Here is a 20,628-nt window from a genome sequence, read left to right as displayed (position 1 = left end):
TCTGCTATCAACAACTTTGGGACCCATCATGCTGATGCCTTTCTCATAGCAAGAACCTCTGTTATTATGTGGTACACACATTCAGATGAGATGCCCAAGATGCTGGCAATGTATCGAACTGTCGCTCGTTGATCACTTATCACCAGACCTTGCACACTGTCAACAGCCAACTGGGCTAACCGGGTGGGTAAAGTGCCTACCTGGCAACCCAAAGGTCACGGGTTCGAATCTCGCCTCAGGGTTGGATCAGAGTAGTGCAAAAATCTTGCGAAGTGCATTATGGCCACAGAAGCCAAATGCGCCAACAACAAAAAAAAAAAAAAAAACACTGTCAACAACTTTGGAGTGATGGATGTTGCAGGGCTTCTACAGTATGGATCATTTTCTAGGCTCTTCCTCCCTGATTTAAAATTTGCTGCCTACTTCTTAACCATGGAATAGGAAGGGGGCATCAGTACCCCCCCCCCCCCCCCAAATAATTGGTGACTTCATAGTGACTGATTTTGTCCATCCTTTCTCATTCACGCAACTTTGTTTATTTCAGGACCTGTAATTAAAAAAGACACTGAAATTGCATGAAACTTGGTGGGTTACTATTTGAAGTGTTATACATTAAGTAGAGGTATTTTTAACACTGTACCACTCAAAAGTGCTTCCAAGAGTAAGAAAACTATAAGTCCTTCACCTCAGGACCCTAATTTGAAATGGATAGTGTCCTCCAACCCGTAAGTATGCTTATTTGTCTGTGTTTTTTTTTTTTTTTTTTTTTGTTTTTGTGTTTTTTTGAAACCTTGTAAACTTTGCAATATTACAACCCGGTGAAGAGTTTTTATATATCAAGGTCAAGTTTTTATTTATCATTTGTCAATTCTTTCATTAAACAATTTATTAGGACCACCACCACCACTTCATTTCAAGAAAATAAGATTCTGCTGCATGCTAATATGTCTACAGTAAAATTCCAGGTATTTATATTCCCACAGCAGTACCTTTTACATGTGACAAGTGGATAGCATGTTGCTTTCTCACCCTATTTAGAAAAGGCATGAGTCAATTTCCATTGCTGGTTTATGATTCCTGTAAAGTTGAGAAATACCTCCTATCAGGACAGGAACTTCTGTGAATGCTGGTTTTTCATTCTTCAAAATAGGCAAACTGAACCATAGAATGCATGAAGTTTGTGTAGTAAACTGACACTTTATAGTTGTAGTTGCCTCAGCACAAATTCTGAACAACCCAGCTTCTGCAGTGGCAGTGCTGACATTTCTGTGTGAAACAGCATGGAAAGTGCATAGGGAATGACTCTTGGCCCAAAAAATGAGCAGTCAGTACAAATTGTATGGGTTCACCAAATGGCTATGCTGCTAACATCTCTCTAGACATTCCAGTTTAGGCTACAGTAACAAAAGATCCTACTGCTATGTGCACACTTATTGTTTAACACATAATGAAAACAAATGTCTGAAGTGGATCAGCAGTTCCCATAACTGGAGGCTAAAAAAAACTAGGAAAGGTGGGAGTGGTGGAAGTAACCTCCATTTCTCCTGTGATAGCTATGCCCAGCAGGATAATGAACTATACAGTCAGGCCTGAAGGAGTGATTTCAAGAGCATATAGGTTCCAAGCAAGTAGATTAGCTTCCATCCACTGTCCCAAAAATGAGGTGTGCTTTCCAGTCTGCATGACTGAATATGCCAGAAAAAAATTTACTGTCATTTTTGTGGAGTCCATGTTGGGGCTAATTACTGCTGTTAGTGTTACAAAATATGTTAACAGATTTTACAGTAACCTATATGAGTACACTGAAATGGCTATATTATAGTCCTATAATACTGTACAGTGTTGTTCCTAATAAATTGTTCTCTGAGTATATATTACAAGATTTGGAAACTATTATTTGTCACAGAAACATACATGGAGTTTGATACACATATTTTAAAAAACTATCCTAATGTAATATATTTTTAAATTTTCTCTAGACTGACTCCACAAAAATACCATGAGGGAGTTCAAAGTAGTTGTGTTAGGAAGTGGGGGTGTTGGAAAAAGTGCATTGACAGTTCAGTTTGTATCAGGAACCTTTATGGAAAAGTATGATCCAACTATTGAAGACTTTTATAGGAAAGAGATAGAAGTTGATTCAGCACCTTGTGTGCTAGAAATTTTAGATACAGCTGGTACAGAACAATTTGCATCAATGAGGGACTTGTACATCAAGAATGGTCAAGGGTTTGTAGTTGTGTATAGTATTACAAGTCACCAAACTTTCCAAGACATTAAAAACATGAAGGAACAGATAATTAGAGTAAAAAATACTGATAATGTACCACTTCTTCTAGTTGGAAACAAAATGGATTTAGAACATCAAAGAGAAGTTGTGACAACAGAAGGTATGGGACTTTCCCAGCTGTGGGGATGTCCTTTTATGGAAGCATCAGCTAAAAGTAAATGTAATGTAAATGAAGTATTTGCTGAAATAGTGCGTGAAATGAGCTATACACCACCCAAAGAGAAGCAGAATTATTCTTGTTGTATTATACTTTGAAAATGGTAAGTTTTCAATTGTTTTAAGATTATTTTTAATATTCCAATATAATTTTTAATCCTAGCATAGTTTCGTTGCATTAAGAATTCTTATTTCGCATAATAAAAAGTTGGTCAGTCAACCCTGGGATTGCAAGGTTATGATAGTGGTTTTATCAGTTTATCAGTTGTTCAGAGAGGACTAAGTTCAAGTCCCATCATAGATTGGAAGAATTTCTAAAGGCCTCTTCGTGTGGGTCTGTAATTAACCAGTCTGAGAGAGAGATTTTGAATTTACATTTATGATGTAAATCAGTATGTGAACAGACAATACACGACAGCACAATATAGTCTGTCCTTGATGTGTCTAAAAACACTCAGCAACACCACCAATGATAAAAGAGTCAGTGCCAAGAATACACCATATTCTAAAAGAATGTAGAAACTCCAAAGTTTAGGGCAGAACATTCTAAAATGCAATCACATATTTTTCTGAAAATAAGAGCTGTTCATTTTGACACTACACTGTTTTACCTTATGAAAGGATTTTGAAAAGCACAAAGAGAAGAGGCAAAGTTGTCTGTGCTTGCTCAGATAACTTTGTATCTTCTGCTGGCAAACATATTATTATTATTAGCCATATGGTGCAAGGAAGCCTGAGTGAGGCTTATGCTGCACCGGCCAAAAAAAAAAATTTCCCTATTACCTTGAGAGAGAGAGAGGAATCACAAAGAAAGAGAAGAATGATGATATCCAGCTCAGGACCCTGGGGGTATAATGTACAAAAAAAAAAAAAAAAAAAAAAATATATATATATATACAGGGTGATCCACTACCAGTGCGACAAACTTGCAGGAGGTGTAGGGGGCACAAAGACGAATCAGAATCACATAGCATTGCAGGGTCCGAAATGCCTTCGTCATATGGTAGAGGACGTTGAACGGGAGGTTGCGTGAACAGCGATCCCACTGGAAGTCAGCATTTGCAAACCGTTTCTGTTGAAGAAACCAAGTAGCAAAAGTCCTCCGGAGTGGATAATCCTCAGGCTCCAATGATTGGACGTGTTGCAGATGGTATGAACTCATTTGGTTTGTTGACAGTATTCTCCATACAGTGGATTGGGAAATACCCAATCGTTGGCCTATCGCTCGAGTACTCGTACTCAGATTGCCTTCTGCAAGACGTAGGACATTCTTCTCATTGTGTGGCATCCTCATCGTTCGCTCTCGATTCATGAAACAACCAGTGAAACAACCAGTCTCACGTAACCTTCTGTGCACACGTGCGAAAATCGTATGATGAGGAGCACGCCTATGCGGGAAACATTCCTGGTACAAGCGCAGAGCGGCGCGTCCGTTACAGTCCGCGGCTCCATACGCGAGGTGCATGTCGGCCAATTCAACGTTTGAATATTCGTCCATCCTACTGCCTCGGGAACTGGTTCGCAAATGCTGACTTCCATCGGGATCGCTGTTCACGCGACCTCCAGTTCAACGTCCTCTACCGCATGACGAAGGCATTTCGGACCCTGCAGTGCTATGTGATTCCGATTCGTCTTTGTGCCCCCTACACCTCCTGCAAGTTTGTCACACTGGTAGTGAATCACTCTGTATATATATATATATTTTTTTTTTTGTGATTGACTAAGAACAAGATATAGAGCTGCATGTAATTCCTAAGCAATGTAAATGGACCACCAATTTACTCCTTTTAGAAACCATCCATGAAATTTCCAATAATACTATTATGTTTATAAAGTTGGAGAAATTGAAAGCACCCATTGTGCTTGGAATCCTGTTTGTTAATGGAAAGAGAAAAACATCAGTTTGTATTATGGAAAAGAGTGAAGACCAAAATTCATGAAATGAATTAACTTTTGATGAAATGTGTCCAACTTGCAGTCTGAACATAGAACGAACTCATTAAGATCCAGCAAAGCACATAGGAAGTAAAGAAATTTGAAACATAGCCATACAGCATTGTTACAGTGCTGCATGGCCACATGTTTTTTGCAGATGTCACGGTGGTTACCAATTCACCCTCTCCTAGACCACTGTGATGTGAAAGTGTTTCTTCACTCAGTTTATAGGTTGAGCATCTGTTATTCATTTCAACTTCCATTAAGCATAGCTTGTTCTTCATATTGTATACAGGCTACACAACGACATTCATTTCAGAGAATTCTGTAGTTTCCACATCAATAAGAAGGTATAATTAGCCAAAGAGCAGGAGCTTCTTCTGCAGGAATGCAAGAGTGTGAATGTAAATCTTTTTTGTTAGTAGGTTGCCCATTCAAGTCATGAAGTACTGTCAAGCCAAGTGCAATAATCCTTGGCTTGATGCAAGAATCACTAGTGCAACAATCAATTGCACTCTAGTGCAAGAATCATTAGAATTCCCCATTAGAATTGAAATTTTATTCAGAGTATAAGTAAAACTGCAAGACTTTAAACATACAATGCCAGACCATACATGTATGTACAAATGTATGTATGGTCTAGCATAAGTAATTGCATTTATCCACTTATCATCAATATTGCAACATTTCATACATGCTTGGTGCCACTTGTTTGTCATGGTTGAACTAACAAACAAAGAATTTTTCTTGTTTACTGTGACTAAACTTTAATTAAATTATTTAATTAAAGTTTAATCTCAGTAACAAATTTATTAATTTAATTTTAATGTCTGAAACATCAGGTCTTCTCTGCTCCTATCTCGAAATATTAAACACTATGGTCATTTATTAATATTTCAAAATATTTTTGTTTTTCACAGTCAATAATATTATATGGGCTCTGACAATAAATCATTTTCATTTAAGTTTCATTTCATTTAATTATATTTAAGTTTTTTTTGTTTTTTTTCTTGTTAATCCATGTAATTGCATGGACAACTTTTACATCATAACTTTTAAAAGTCTGAAATGTTGGCGATAAATAGATATTTTTTGTTACAATTTTTTTATTATTTTTAATAATACTGTCAACATTATAGCCCTCACATGTAGCACAGCTGATATAATTACCATCCTCCCCACACTAAGTGGAAAAGACAGAGTTCAAATCTCATCAGTGACATGAGAATTTTTATGGGCCTTTTTCACAGTGCATTAAGTGAGTTGGTCTCAGGTGGAGGTTACATGGTTTTTCTCCCAAGAACTTTGTCATAATTGCTTTAGTTATTTTTTATGAAAAGCTTAAAAACAACTTTCATAATTGCTTATAATGGAGCTGGTATGATTTTCTCAGATTTATTTATTTTTTCTGGTTGTCATCAGTACTGTAAAATTAAATCCTACATCAAGGGCTTAGTACATGTTATAAATGTACACAGGTCAGCAAAATAATGGAAACACCTGCAATCAGAGATGCAGTCATGCACTAATATGATGTTGGGCCACCCTTTGCTTTTAAAACAACTTGTATTCTATGTGAATAGATTCAAACAAACCTTGAACTGTTTTAAGAGAAATATTATACCATTTGTCATGGAAGAACATTTCAAAGTCGTTGAGTGATAAAGGTAAATGATAACTGCTTCTCATTCTTCTCTCTAAATATGTCCACAGCAGCTCAATAATTTTAGTCTGGTGATGATTGTGCAGGCCATTGCCTGTGCTTAGCCCAGTTTCATGCTTCTCAAACCAAAATTGGATACATCTGGCTGTGTGTATGGAGCATTATCACCTTTAAACATGGCATTGTTTGTGGGAAACAGTGTTTTCACAATGGAATGAACCTTGTCACTCAGAATATCAAGATAATCAGTATCCGTAATTTGCCTGTTCAGGGTGAAGATATGACTTAAAAAATATCAAGATATTTTTAGGTCAAGACACGGCAGGATTTAATGACACCATTAATAATGGTGTCATTAAATCCTGCAGTTATTTTTTGAGGCAGTAGTTTTATGTTTTCAGGCTGCAATCCTTTTCAATGTCCAGTGGTCTCTTTCAGTCAGCTTCAATTTTCTGCCACAATTCATTGTATTTGAAAGTCTGTGTTTCCAGACTTTCAACACAGTTGCTCTGGATATATTAAGCAGCTCAGCAGTTTGTTGTCAATGATCCTGCTAAATGAGCCAATAATTTGACTTCTTGGAATTCAGACAAATCAGTAATTTTCTTCAATTATCTTTTTATATCACCTAAATAAACAGTCTTTTATTGTCTTTCCTTTGCAGTACTACCTGCAAGAAACAAAAAAAAAAAAATAATAATCACTACATGTTCATAAATTTGTGTGGCCATTACAAAAACTACTACTTTCATATCAGTAGTTTCCATTATTTTGTCTGCCTCTTGTACCTACAGTTTGAATATCACTTCTTGTCAAAATAAGTATCTAGAGTACTCTAGTTTTGTTTTAAATTTTCTTTTTTAGACTTTTCTTTAACACACAAGAATTGTTTATTCACTTCCCATTTTTACAGTCACTTAAATCATATAATATATAGATCTTAACACTTATTAAAATCTTTGTGGAGACATTCACAGATGTTTTCAATTTCCTTTTTCATATTAATTGGATTCGTTAGGATTCCCTGAAAAAAAAAAAAAAAAAAAATATAGTGAAGTGAACAACTGTTTTTTGCTATTAAATTTGCGCACACAAAGGTCAGGAAGTCCCCACTTGCCAACCCGTGAGAAAAGTTTGTATGATGTTACATTTTTTGATTTTAACTTGGGTATTTCATGGTGCATTATTCAAAAAGAGAACTTTTTTTTTTTTTCTGTTAGCACATTTTTCTTGTCAAACTTAGAAAGCCTTTTTTTTTTCTTTTTTTTTTTTTTTTTTTTTTGAAAATAGTAACATTATCCATGCTTTCTTATTTGCATGCTACAATGCATCAGCAAGTTTGGTCCAGTCAGCATTCTTGAAACTCTTCAATTTATAGTGACTTCCTGATAATCAATAGTCTCTTTTCTCCTTCACTGTTGATACAAAAGTTGCCCTATTTTCCCCCGTCCCACATTTCCTGACTTAAGTATGAGAGATTTTGTGGGTAGAGAGCAAAAAAAAAAAAATAACCTGGTCTTATCCATGTTGTAAATCTCTGTTTCCATATATCTATGAATAATTTAAGGAAGACTATCTTTTTCCAGTTAGTGCAAGTGGCCTCTTCATTAACCCTTTGCATCCTAGTGTCTCCTCCCATGCACCATCAAAAAATTTCTCTTCCGGCCCAATGTTCCATCAGACGTACCTTTCTGTATTGCCACTTTTACTGCTTGTTTTCCTGCTCTTTCAGTGTAATTTTTGAACTCTCTTCTATTTATACTTCATATAAACACTTTGATGAACTAATTGAATGTTTATATTCAATTGTTAACAGCCAGTGGTTTTTCCTTCTTCATTTTTAGTGTTCAGTGTGTGTTTTTACTCTCTAACAGCATGTTTAGTCATAGCATCAACAACTTGAAAAGGCCTTTCTGATGAAGAAATTTTTAGAGCTTTCTGATTCATAATTTGATTTAATTTTGTCCGATAGTGAGGATGACATTACTTTTGATCCCAACAGTATATCTTCAGTCAACAGTGATGAAGAAATTGATGATGCCTGTCAACCAATGCTGGTTTGGCTTCATCTCATCCAAAAACTTCTTCAAAGTGTTGAGGGTGGTGGATTTAATTTGTTCACTGACCAATTTTACACTAGTATTGAACTAACAGAAGGACCACATAAACTGAATATACACTTAATAGGCACTGTTATGGGAAACAGAATTTACCACTAGAGATCAAGACGACAGAGAAAATTGAAAAACATAGTCATTGGTTTCCAAAAGGTGGATACAGTTCAAGTGCTGGCATGGAAAGACAAAAGAACTGTTCTTATGCTTTTTACTTTTTCTGATACCCAAACTGTGGTCACAACGGTAAAAGTGAAAGGAGGGGAAACCTTACATATTGAAAAGCCAGTCACAGTTTGTGAATATGGAATATAAAGATATGGCATTCTGTATTTTATGGGATGGAATTAAGTAATAATAATAATTATATAAATGAATATTATTATGAACTTATGTAATTAATAATTAAACAAATAAAATTATTATATTGAAATATTTATTAATGATAATATTAATAAATTATAAAATAAAATAGTTAGCAAATTATAAGGAGTTAGGAGGACTGTCTATCCTCTTATGTGTTTGTTACAGGCAGCAGGATTTTAATTGTTCAGTTAATGCAGTGGTCTTAACTCACAGAAGAACAACTTTGCCGTCACAAAAAATTGCCCCAGTATTGCAGTATTTTCAAACATGTTTTAAAGTTGTTTTAATTACTAGGGCAATTCATTATGAAGGGAAAGTTTGTTCTGCTGTGAGCATTAACACCATTGTATTATTATTAATTAATTAATAATAATAATTAACCTCAAATAAAGAAAATAATTAGAAATCTACATTTTGAAGTTCACTTCAAAATGTAGATATATATACACACTCCTCAAAACCCACATGCATTCTTATCTATGTACATACCATATTAAGGTTTAATGAGGTATTGAAAATCTGAAAATGAGTGTAAAGTTCATACAGTACTGTATGTACTCGCACAGTACTGTATATCTTAAATTTGCGCACACAAAGGTCAGGAAGTTCCCACTTGCCAACCCATGAGAAAAGTTTGTATGGTGTTTCAGTAATTCACATGAGCACAACAAAAATCTGTAAGATGAGTTACTTGTGAGACTAGGATCAATAGAGCAAGTGTACGCCGAATTCTCAAAAGCGCTAAGTGCAAATCTTATATGCTGAGATTACTACACAATGTGAAGATGATCTTAATTGCCAAGTTGAATTTTGTGAATGGTTTGAAGTAAAGGATGAAAGAGGATGCAAGATTTTTTTTTGTTGAATCAGGCAAAGCACAGACAGGACAGGAAGGGGAGGAGTTATGCCTTTAGTTAAGGAGTATATTAAATCTAAGGCAGTGCACCCAGTTGACATTGGATGCACTACCAGATAGAGATTGGATGACAGAGCAGTGCTGAGTCAGTTTTGTGTGACATGAGCACTAGGAAAACAAAAATGAGAGTGGGAATGTGCTATAGGTGGAATGACTGTGATGAATATACCAAACAGCTATATAGAGAAATAGAATGGGCCAATAAATCAGAATGTCTTATGGGGATTTTAACTTTCCAGTAGTTGACTGGAATTTGTCAGTTGGTCACTCACACACTAGCAGGACTTTTGTGGATTTATTGGATAACTGTTTTCTACAGCAGCATGTTAGAGAGGCAACAACAACAGGAAGCAGTACTCTTGATCTGGTTATTAGCAGTGATTCTTCATACATAAATAATCTGCAGATAAAAGAACCACTGGGTGGCAGTGATCACGGTGTACTCATATGGAATTTACTTAAATATATAACTACTATCAAGGGTAAAGGGAAAGACTTTTGCTTTTGTAAGGGGATGACTACGTAAGGGTGGTTTTTGCTTTCGTACGGTCCCAGACAGTTTTTAAATTTTATGCAGTGGGACCAACAGTAAATTCTAAATGGGAAGCATTAGGGGATATAATCATAGGAGCTACTAGGCTTTTCATACCAACTAAGAAATACTGTTCAAGGCCTAAATGGAGATGTCAGATGAACTGATGAGACTTGTGGCAGAGAAGAAAACTGTGTGGGATGCATATAAATTATCAGGTGATACAGAAGCCTATGTTATATATAAACTAGTCTGTAATCAAGTCACATAGGAGATTAGGCAAGTTAAGGAAGATTATGAGAAGTCTGTGGCAAATAATGCAAAGAACAGCAGCAAAGGTTTTGCTTTTGTTAACAGTAGATGGAAGGGGATTTAATCGCCATGGGCCACTTGATGTCCATGGTTTTACTGTTGATGACCCTGCTCAGGTTTCTGAAAAACTGAATAGGTATTTTCCATCTGTATTCACACATGAGGAATTCTTTATGGGTGATGAGAAGTTTATCAAACTCTAAAGGGGGAGCTAAATGATATTGTTATAACTGAAAGGAAAGTGGAAATTAAATTTTTGAAACTAAACATAAAACAGGCACCCGGATGGATGGGATCTATTCAGTTATATTAACAGAGACAGCAAAGGAAGTAAGCAAACCCTTAGCCATAATTATGAGAGCTTCCTTGGACTCAGGAGAGTTCTCCACGGACTGGATATGTGCAAATGCAAAGGGTGACACGAGTAATTACAGACCTGTTAGTTTAACTTCTGTTCTTGGGAAATTAATGGAGGCACTGGTTAAAGAAGTACTGCAGGATCATCTAGACAAGACTGCAGTTATAGTTCAGACATAGCATGGGTTTGTTAGGGGAAAGTGTTGTCTGACCAATTTGATTGAATACTATGATGTGATCACAAAAGAACTGGATGCAAAAAATAAATTTGATATCATAATATCATATACTTGGATTTTAGGAAAGCTTTTGATACTGTTGCATATGGAAGACTACTGTACAAATTGGAGCAGTATGGCATTAAGGGCAAATTGCTACTATGGATAAAGGGGTGTTGAGTAGAAGAGAGAGAAAGAGAGTGAGAGTGATAATCAATGGACACTGCTCTTCATGGTCTAATGCTATTTGTGGAGTTCCCCAGGGTAAGGGGAACAGGCATTTGGAGGGTATGGTGTGATTTTTTTTTTTTTTTTTTTTTTTGGCTGATGCTGCATAAGCTCCTACACTTGCTTTCTTGCATCAAGTGCCACTACTACTACTACTACTACCATTAGCAACAATGGGCCCAGCATCAGTGCTGGGCCCATTGTTGTTTTCAATATTTATTAATAATATTGAAGGTATATCAGGCTTAATGTCTGAGTTTGCAGATGATATAAAGGTTGAGGGGTTGGTTAATGACAGTAATCAAGGTAAACTACTGCAACAAGATCTAGAAAAAATTAGGCCAATGGACTGAGAAATGGTAATTGAAGTTTAATATTGACAAATGTAAGGTACTGCATATGGGTAGCAGTAATCACATATTAACATACCAACTGTGTGATACTACACTCAGTATATTAAGTATGTTGGGGTCTGATGGCACCTGGGATTTCTCCCATCTCCGCTTATGTTCTCTGTATCGGACAAGCCAGAGTAGTGGAAAATGAAAAATACATGGGGGGGGGGTAATTGTGCAGTCAAATAAAGTTCTCTGAGCAGTGCAGACAGGCCGACCGGGCTAGCCGGGTGGGTAAAGTGCCTTCCTAGCAACCCAAAGGTCGTGGGTTCGAATCCCGCCTCGGGCTTGGATCAAAGTACTGCAAAAACCTTGGGAGGTGCATTATGGCCACAGAAGCCGATGTGCCAACAACTACCAAATAAAATAAAGTGCAGACAGTTGCCACAACAGTTCATGGGGTTTTTGTCAATGATATATAGGAACTTTGCTTGCACAGATAAGGTGTTTTCCCTCCTTATGGTTAGGTCACTGCTAGATTATTGTATAGAGGTCTGGAGGCTTCATTTTAGGAAGGATGTATATCTGCCGGAATGTGTGCAGAGATGGGCAGTGAGATTGGGTGTGCTATCCTGTGCCTTGGAAATTTGGTCTGCTGCACCTCCCACCAGCTTTAAGAAACTATGGAGTCTAGAATTCTAGATGCTGAAGTGGGCCAATTTGTGGTCTCACCAGATCTACACTATATACAAATCTGCACTCTGTTCCAACCTGCAATACATGCCCACAGTTCACAGAACCCATTTGAGGAAAATAAAGGCATTCCTTCATCTGTGTTCATCTAAGCATGATTATCTGGAACATGGTTGGTTGGCATTTGCCAGGAAGACACCCTTACAGTATTCCCACTTTGTGCTCAAAGTAACACAAACCATTGTTTCTGTACACACCTGATAATAATAGTTTCTGAAATTCGTAATTAATTTTATTTCCTAAAAATCTGTACACCTTTCTGGGGAACTCTGTATTAATAGATTTGAAGCCTTTCTTGCAGAGGACCACATTCTTCTGTGAGAAAAATATCTCTCTCTTGTTTATTGATAGAATATATTTTAATTATTTCAATAAACTTTCTGCAAAACGTTTAAAAGAAGAATGGTATTAATAAGAGAACAAGCACAAGAAAGAAATTAGACCTAGAATTCAGTAGAGGTCCATCTTCCAGTGCTGGGAACAGAAACACCATCAAGTGGACATAAGAAATTATAGGTGACCAGATGGAAATTAAGTGACCATGGATCTACTTTTATTTATACTATGGTTTTAATATTTACAAATGTTTTATTATATATAGTCTTATATTATTTTATCATTATTTTGATGTATTGACTCATTTTATGAGGAAATAGGAATAAGATTGAGATTACATGTACTGCATATGGGTAGCAGTAATCCCATTGGGTTTTGGCCAAGTAAGCATGACTTGTATGTTGCCTTGAAATAAAATTAAATAAAATGAAAATTACAAGTTACAGGTTATTGTGATACATCAGTTCATATGAATTGGTGCCTCTCAATCCATTATACAATTATAAGAATATTTGTAACAAAACTACCATAAATCTCTTACGTGAATACAAGAAGAGAGTAAATCACATGCCCCTTACAGGATGGAAGCAGTGGATTCATAGATGCTATAGGCAAAGTGACAGGAATTGAATAATTATTTTGTAATGACCTTTATGACTGAAAACATGCTTTAAGTAAGAGAAAATACTGAAGCTGTGTCAACTTACTGTAAAATGAGGGATATAATGATCCCTGAGAAGGATCTATGGGGAATTCTACTGGGGGGAGGGCAGAGTGAATAGTATACATTCAGTTATACTAAAAAAAAAAAAAAAAAAAATGTCATATGAGTGCATACAATTGTTAGGAATGATATCATCATTAGATTCTGAAATGATTAGATTTTGATGTATTGACTCATTTTATGAGGAAATAGGAATAAGATTGAGATTACATGTGACTGGGTTTTGGCCAAGTAAGCATGACTTGTATGTTGCCTTGAAATGAAATTAAATAAAATGAAAATTACAATTATGGGGTAGTTACAGGTTATTGTGATACATCAGTTCATATGAATTGGTGCCTCTCAATAATCCATTATACAATTATAAGAATATTTGTAACAAAACTACCATAAATCTCTTACGTGAATACAAGAAGAGAGTAAATCACATGCCCCTTACAGGATGGAAGCAGTGGATTCATAGATGCTATAGGCAAAGTGACAGGAATTGAATAATTATTTTGTAATGACCTTTATGACTGAAAACATGCTTTAAGTAAGAGAAAATACTGAAGCTGTGTCAACTTACTGTAAAATGAGGGATATAATGATCCCCGAGAAGGATCTATGGGGAATTCTACTGGGGGGAGGGCAGAGTGAATAGTATACATTCAGTTATACTAAAAAAAAAAAAAAAAAAAAAATGGCATATGAGTGCATACAATTGTTAGGAATGATATCATCATTAGATTCTGAAATGATCCATTTAGCTGGAGTGCTAATGTTTCCCTTAGTCAATAAAAGAGGACCTAAAGAAGTGATGGTAAACTGCAGACCAGTGTGTCTGCCTTGTATGATTGGCAGAATCATGAAGTTAGTGGTTAAGGACACAATACAGAACCACCTCTATATATATGGAATCTGAAAGGAATCACAGTATAGGTTCATTAAGGAAAATTTTACCTCACCATTCTGGTTAATTAATTACTTTTATCATGTCATAAAGCTGTTGGATGCAAATCCCCCATGAGAGGTTGCTAATACAAACTGAAACTAATTAGGATTACAGGGACGAGCTTTAGTTACGTCAGGGGCTGGTTGAAGAATAAGAGATAGGAGTAGTCATAAATGGGCATTCTTCAAAGCACAGTAAATGGAGTTCCTTAGGTGATGGGGCTCCCCTCTAATCTTCATTAATAATATTGGTAAGGGAATACATAAGAAGCTAAATTTTGCTGATGATTTGGTTACGTTTCTTCAGTATTATTTGTGCTTGTTATAAATATGGTTTGAAAAATGGCAACTAAGGTTTCATGTTACTAAATGTAAGGTTTTGCACTAGGAAACAAACTCAGGAGTAATTTATACACAGAGTGGCAGAAAGGGGGAGGTTAAAAACAGTTCAGGATGAAAAATACCTGGTGGTAATCACATAGTTAGTCTGACATGACATTTATCTTACAATACAAACAGGCATCCAGAAGGCAAGACTTTCTTGCCTTCCGGATGCCTGTAACTGAAATCTACATCATAGTAACTGAAATCTACATTTCAGTTACTATGTTTAGGTCTGGAGGCACATCTCAAAAAAAGACATTGAACTTCTAGGAGGGTTCACAGAAAGGTGTCTAGGTTGATGAAGAGCACTAATTGTTGTAATGAGGAATGGATTAGAAAATGCAGACTGCAAAGTGAAAATGACAGTTGGGTTAGCAGTAAAATAAATTACTGCTAAGCCACTTGAGGCAGATAGTATGACACAGTTCAGATTTTAATTAGAAGATTCCATTTTGGCAATGGAGAAAAAATGAGTGACTAGAGATTTTTTATTATTTTTTTAGTAGGTTCAGAAAATCCACTTCCATGTAACCATTATAATACTAATGCCAATATTAATGAATAAATAGTGACTCAGAAGTTTCTCTCAGTTTCTTCCATGATTTGCTTCCTTGAATGTAAATAACTGTACTTCTGATCATGAATAGTGTCATTAACTTTTTTCTCTGCCTCAGATAAACCGATTTTATTACTGCTGCTGCATTAATTTCACTGAACTGTCTTAGTAGATAATTCCTACACAGTGGACTGCTTTTTAATGATTCTATATTGTTATTATTTTCACAATTAGAGAATTACTTACTACATCAATATTACAATTAGGGCCACATTATATGCTTCATCATCTACATACCACACTGGAATCCACTGCCTATTGAATTGGCAGTGAATATGCATGCTGTCACAGTACATTTTATAGCAATATGGTATATAATGTTAAGAAAACTTATGATGACAACTTTGATAATGAGTTGATTGCTAGTCATAATTTATTTATAATTTCTGTCAGATTCTTTAATCATTGTACATTTCATTGGTCAAAAAATTACTCTTATAGGAAATTGTTATGAGGGAAACTTTGGATGAACTGTATTGGACCAACTTCTCCAAGTTGTATATTTATCATGGACATTGTCACTTGCCTTATGAGAATGGTAGTGATTTCACTCGGCTGAACTGTTCCTGTGCAATAGTACCACATTGCCTTGGAAAACAAAATATTCCAGAATTATTTTTACAGTTTGTTACTGTTTCAGCATCCAGGTAGGCCCCAACAATGAAGTTAAGGGAGCTGCAGAGTCTTCTAGTTATTACCAATGCTTTGTACTATAGTATAGTAATTATAATTTTTAATAAGCTTTTATAAATTTTTCAGTTATGACAAACTTTGATACTATATCTTTTCGTGTATTGTTTTACACTGCCATTAATATTTTAAATTTTTTAAAACTAGTTACAATATATTTTTCTAAGTTACAAAACTTTAGTTGATCTCTGTATGCATCATGAATTGTTTTGCTCAAATATAATTTATAATGTTATGGAGAAATCTTCCTGAAAAGAAGGGAATGTTAGAGGGGGAAGAAAATCCAGCAGGTGCTTTTTAAAGGCAAAAATCACTTTACCAAAGGTCAGCTACATTGTAAGTGAATGTATAATAAGAGTTGTATTTTATGTCGCAAGATATATATATATCTATATACACACATAGTTTTAGTTATGTTTTCTAACATGATTCTTCACTACTGTACTTCAGAAATTCTCTCTCTCTCTCTCTCTATTGCGCACACACACACACACACACATTTGTACTTGAGCATGCATCAATACATATCTCAAGTCTTCAGTCAAGTGAAATCAAGAAAAATATTTTTGCCAGTTGTACTTTTCGATAAAGAATTTTTTACCTCATTTGAATAGTCTGTTAGCATACATTTGAGCCTGTATAGAAACTCCTAGATGTCTGATTTGAGTTTTTAAGTATTAGTATATAATAAATAACCTTAAGTTTCCAGAATAAATTTTTAGTAAACTACTTGGAAGAATACAATAAATGTGTGATCTTGTTGATGCTAAGGTGTTTTGTCTTTTTTTTGTGAGCGATACTTTGAAGACAGAATAATGGGCTTCCTTTCTTGCCATAATTTTTTCAAATGATGCAAGAAAGCAAGCTTAAATAACATCAGCCAAAAACTACACACTTCACTCATCCGTACCTTCTAAGAATTTATCTACTTCCTTGGATTTATTCAAACCATCCACTTCCACAACCACAGTTGGAAGTTTGTTCCAATAATCAACCACCCTTTGGCTGAAAGCAAACTTTTACACATCTATCCTGCAACCATCCTTCCTCAGCTTAAATTTATGCCCCTTGTGTGTATTCTCAGCAAGAGGAAGAATACCATTGACATTCAGCTTACTCAATCCATTCAAGGCCTTAAACACCTCAGTCAGATCACCCCCCCCCAGGTGCCTATCTCCACATGCTTCAGTTTGCAGAACTGAAGCCTTTCTAGGTTAAATATCCTTCACCAATCTGGTTGCCCTTCTCTGTACCCATTCCAGTAGATCTACGTTCTTCCTAAACTGAGGCCTCCAGACCTGTATACAATACTCAAGATGTGGCCTAACCATGGCCTTGTGCAAAGGAATAATCATCTTATTCCTGCTAACAAAGTTTCTGTATATCATTGACAAAACCCAATGAGCTGTCCTGACAGCATGTCTGCATTGCACAGAGAATTTCATCTAATTGCACAATTACCCGCAGGTCTTCTTCATTGCCCCCCCCCCCCCACCAGTGTTATCCAGTTTGTATGTATCTGAATCAGAGAGTATAGATTCCACATATAATATTTCCAAACATAAAAATAAGCTTGTCATCATTTTAAGGAAATTAAGATCCAACAATGAAATTAATTTATACACCCTTCAACAGATTGGTATCCGTAACAATATTCTACCGCATATGTTTGGTATTACCAAACTCCATAAACCCAATCACCCACTAAGACCCATAATATCTTTCAGCAAATCAGCTTTCACTAATTTATCTTCCTGGTCAAAATTATCTCCCCCCTCACCAGATTTTCGAAATTTAAAGTAAACAATACCTCCCAAACCTTTTAAAAAATAAATTCTATCACAATAACCAATGATGACATCCTAGCATCTTTTGATGTAGTCTCATTGCACACTAATGTACATTTGCCATCCACATTACAAAACTTACGTAATTTCTTAACAGACGACAAAACCTTATCCAATCGCAATTCCCTTTCAATTAATAGCATACTAGAGCTCACAACCTTTCTATTAGATGCCAGATACTTCAGATTTACCAGCAAATCTACGGCCTACCTATGGGATTAGGAATCTCAGCCCCCCATCTGAAATTTACCTAGCCTCCGTAGAAAATCATATATTACAACCATACCACCCTGATATTAAATTATTTATACGATACTCTGACGATATCCTCTTAATAGAGCACAAATCCACATTAAATGATCTTTTCATTAAATTTAATTCCATGCATAATAGATTAAAATATACCCTGGAATTGGAAGAAAAGGGACAAATTAATTTCCTAAACCTCACTATATACAGAAGCGATACAAAACTAGGAACAAGAATTTTCAGAAAAAATACTCACACGGGCAAATACTTACACTTTGAATCACATCACCCCCTCAACACAAAAAAAGCAGTCCTTTATAATCAAATTTACAATGCTAGAAAATACAGTTCCACACATTATGACCTTAACAATGAACTACAATATCTTACAAGTAAATTCATATCTAGGAAATATCCTATTCAATTAATCAAACAAACTATTATCACAGTCCAAAATAATATCAACAACCCACCCAAACGCATGTCCAATAATAATCCACGTATTATCCTCCCTTACCATAGTAATTTTGCCAACCAATTCCGCCGTTTATTCAAAAGTACTGATATCACCCTTACTTTCTCATCTTACAATAAACTAGGTTCATTATTCAACTCATATAAAGATACACAAAATTACCACATTAGTGACATGAATAATATCATCTACTTAATAAAATGTCAAGATAACTTGTAACGCTTGCTACATTGGTAGCACCACCACAAAATACGGTTCTACCAAAACATCAAACACACGTGCTTACTACCACTACAATAGCTTTTGGACGGGACAGTCCAATACCAAATTAGCAACACATGTTCAATCCCACAACCACACCCCCTTAGTAGATTCAGCCATTCCTATTATCAAATTAAAATCCAGTTTTAAAATTTTCCAATATGAAGCCCTAGTTGTAGAATTTTTTCGCCGCCATTCCACTCTTCAAGTATTAAATTCCAAACTACCCTATAACATAGCACCGGTCTGGAATCTCATGCACCTGAGATTCCCTCATGTATCCAAAAGCATCACGGGAACCTAGTCTTCCTAAATACACGCGTTTACTCTCATTCTACCATTGCCAACTGAAGACGTGTAAAACGAAAGCCATTTGTTATGGCTATTGGCCTTCTGTTTCCAACTGTATAACTAAAATCGTTTCAAATTTCAACATTGACAACCAAGGACGAAGACGTGCACTCCTACTTCCTTGCGCACATTTTAATTCTGTTTTTAAATCCTAACTTATTCATGCTAACTTAAATTTAAAATTATCATCCAATTTATTCCAACATCAATGCAGATTATAAAAAGGTGAGTATCATAATAAATTAAATTAAGCTACGCTATTATATTGTGTCTGAAATATTGAATGAAAAAAGGCACTTAATTTAGTGTTTTCAGTGATATGTTTTCATCACTTGTCTAACTTTTATTCATATTTCTTATGTAAATAAGTTTAGAAATTGCACACAAATTTCTTCAAAAATTCTGACTTGTAGTAAAATCATTAGATATATGGTTGCAAGTTTTTAAAATTGTTTTTTTTTTTTTTTTTTTTTTTTCATTTCATATTAATGAAAGTATTATTTTGAGGTTCAAATTGTTTTCAGTATGTATTTCTCTGAGAGCTGCAGTTGAAGTGTCAAAGAGTGAGCTGCAGCTTGGTCATCTGCACAGATGATAAATTTAGCTACTGTGAGTGTGGCCTCAGTCCCCAGCAGCTTTCACTCTCCCTCTTACGGCAGCGAGAGGATCAGAGTGGAAGCAGAGGGTGCTAAGAATCTCTCGGTACGACCAGGCTGCCATGCACGGAAACTGAACTTGGCCTGTTATAACATAAGATCACTCATTGGCGAAGACAGGATATTAGAGCTGGAAAAGGAATTAGAAAATGTGAATTGGAATATCATCGGAATATCAACAACATTTTGGAATTCAAAAGTACATCACCAAGGGTGTCAAGACTAATACTCAAGATTTCTAAGAGGTACAAGTTAAAGATTATGATGATTTATGCACCAACATCGAGCCATGATGATGAAGAGGTTGAAGAAATGTACAGTGAAATTGAGTCTTCTAGATGAGCAGAAAACCCACTACACTATTATTATGGGGGACTTCAGTGCTGAGGTTGGAAAAAGGCAAAACAGCGCAGAAAGAGGAACTATAGGAAATTTTGGAATTGGTGAAAGAAATAAAAGAGGTGAAAGACTTGTGGAATTTGCAGAATCTCAAGGACTGTCAGTAATGAACACTTTTTTTCAAGAAAAGGGTGAACAGAAATTGGACATGGAAGAGTCCAAGTGGATTAACTACTAATGAAATCGACTTCATCCTCACTAACAGAAGATATATTGTGAATGATGTTACCGTCCTGAATAAGGTAAATGTTGGAAGTGATCACAGAATGGTAAGATGTACACTTGATATAGATGTAGGAAAGGAAAAGAAAAAGCAGTATGTACTGGAACTTAAGAACAAGTTTGAGCTTCTGCAGACTGCTCAGGACCAAGATATCGACGAGGAATATTACAACTTTCTGAAAGTGATAAAGCCCAAGAAACCTATAGGGAAAAAGAAATCCAAAGAAGAAAAATTAGTCAAGAAACACTTGTCATGATGAACCGAAGACGACAAATGAAGAGCAAGAAAACTCAAGCAGCAAAGGACATT

The 20,628-nt window shown here is 35.6% G+C and overlaps 1 protein-coding gene across 4 annotated transcripts in view; it reads left to right on the top strand.

The window, feature by feature from the left end:
• LOC150091719 (ras-related protein Rap-2c-like) overlaps nt 1-16,441 on the top strand; it is a 47,918-nt gene extending 31,477 nt beyond the window's left edge. For all 4 annotated transcript variants that reach the window (XM_090385323.1, XM_090385305.1, XM_090385332.1 and 1 more), the window contains 2 exons: nt 1,980-2,550; nt 15,610-16,441. In XM_090385323.1, coding sequence (XP_090241449.1) covers nt 2,000-2,545 — 546 coding nt within the window. In that variant the 5' untranslated portion in view covers nt 1,980-1,999 and the 3' untranslated portion in view covers nt 2,546-2,550; nt 15,610-16,441. The remainder of the gene's footprint in view (nt 1-1,979; nt 2,551-15,609) is intronic.
• Nucleotides 16,442-20,628: the final 4,187 nt, after the last annotated feature.

Source organism: Mastigoproctus giganteus, chromosome 1 (genome assembly GCF_048544385.1).
Source record: "Mastigoproctus giganteus isolate SK-2022 chromosome 1, ASM4854438v1, whole genome shotgun sequence".
NCBI lineage: Eukaryota > Metazoa > Arthropoda > Arachnida > Uropygi > Thelyphonidae > Mastigoproctus > Mastigoproctus giganteus.
The sequence above is the reverse complement of the archived record's forward strand: the minus strand, read 5'-3'. Positions and strand labels throughout refer to the sequence as shown.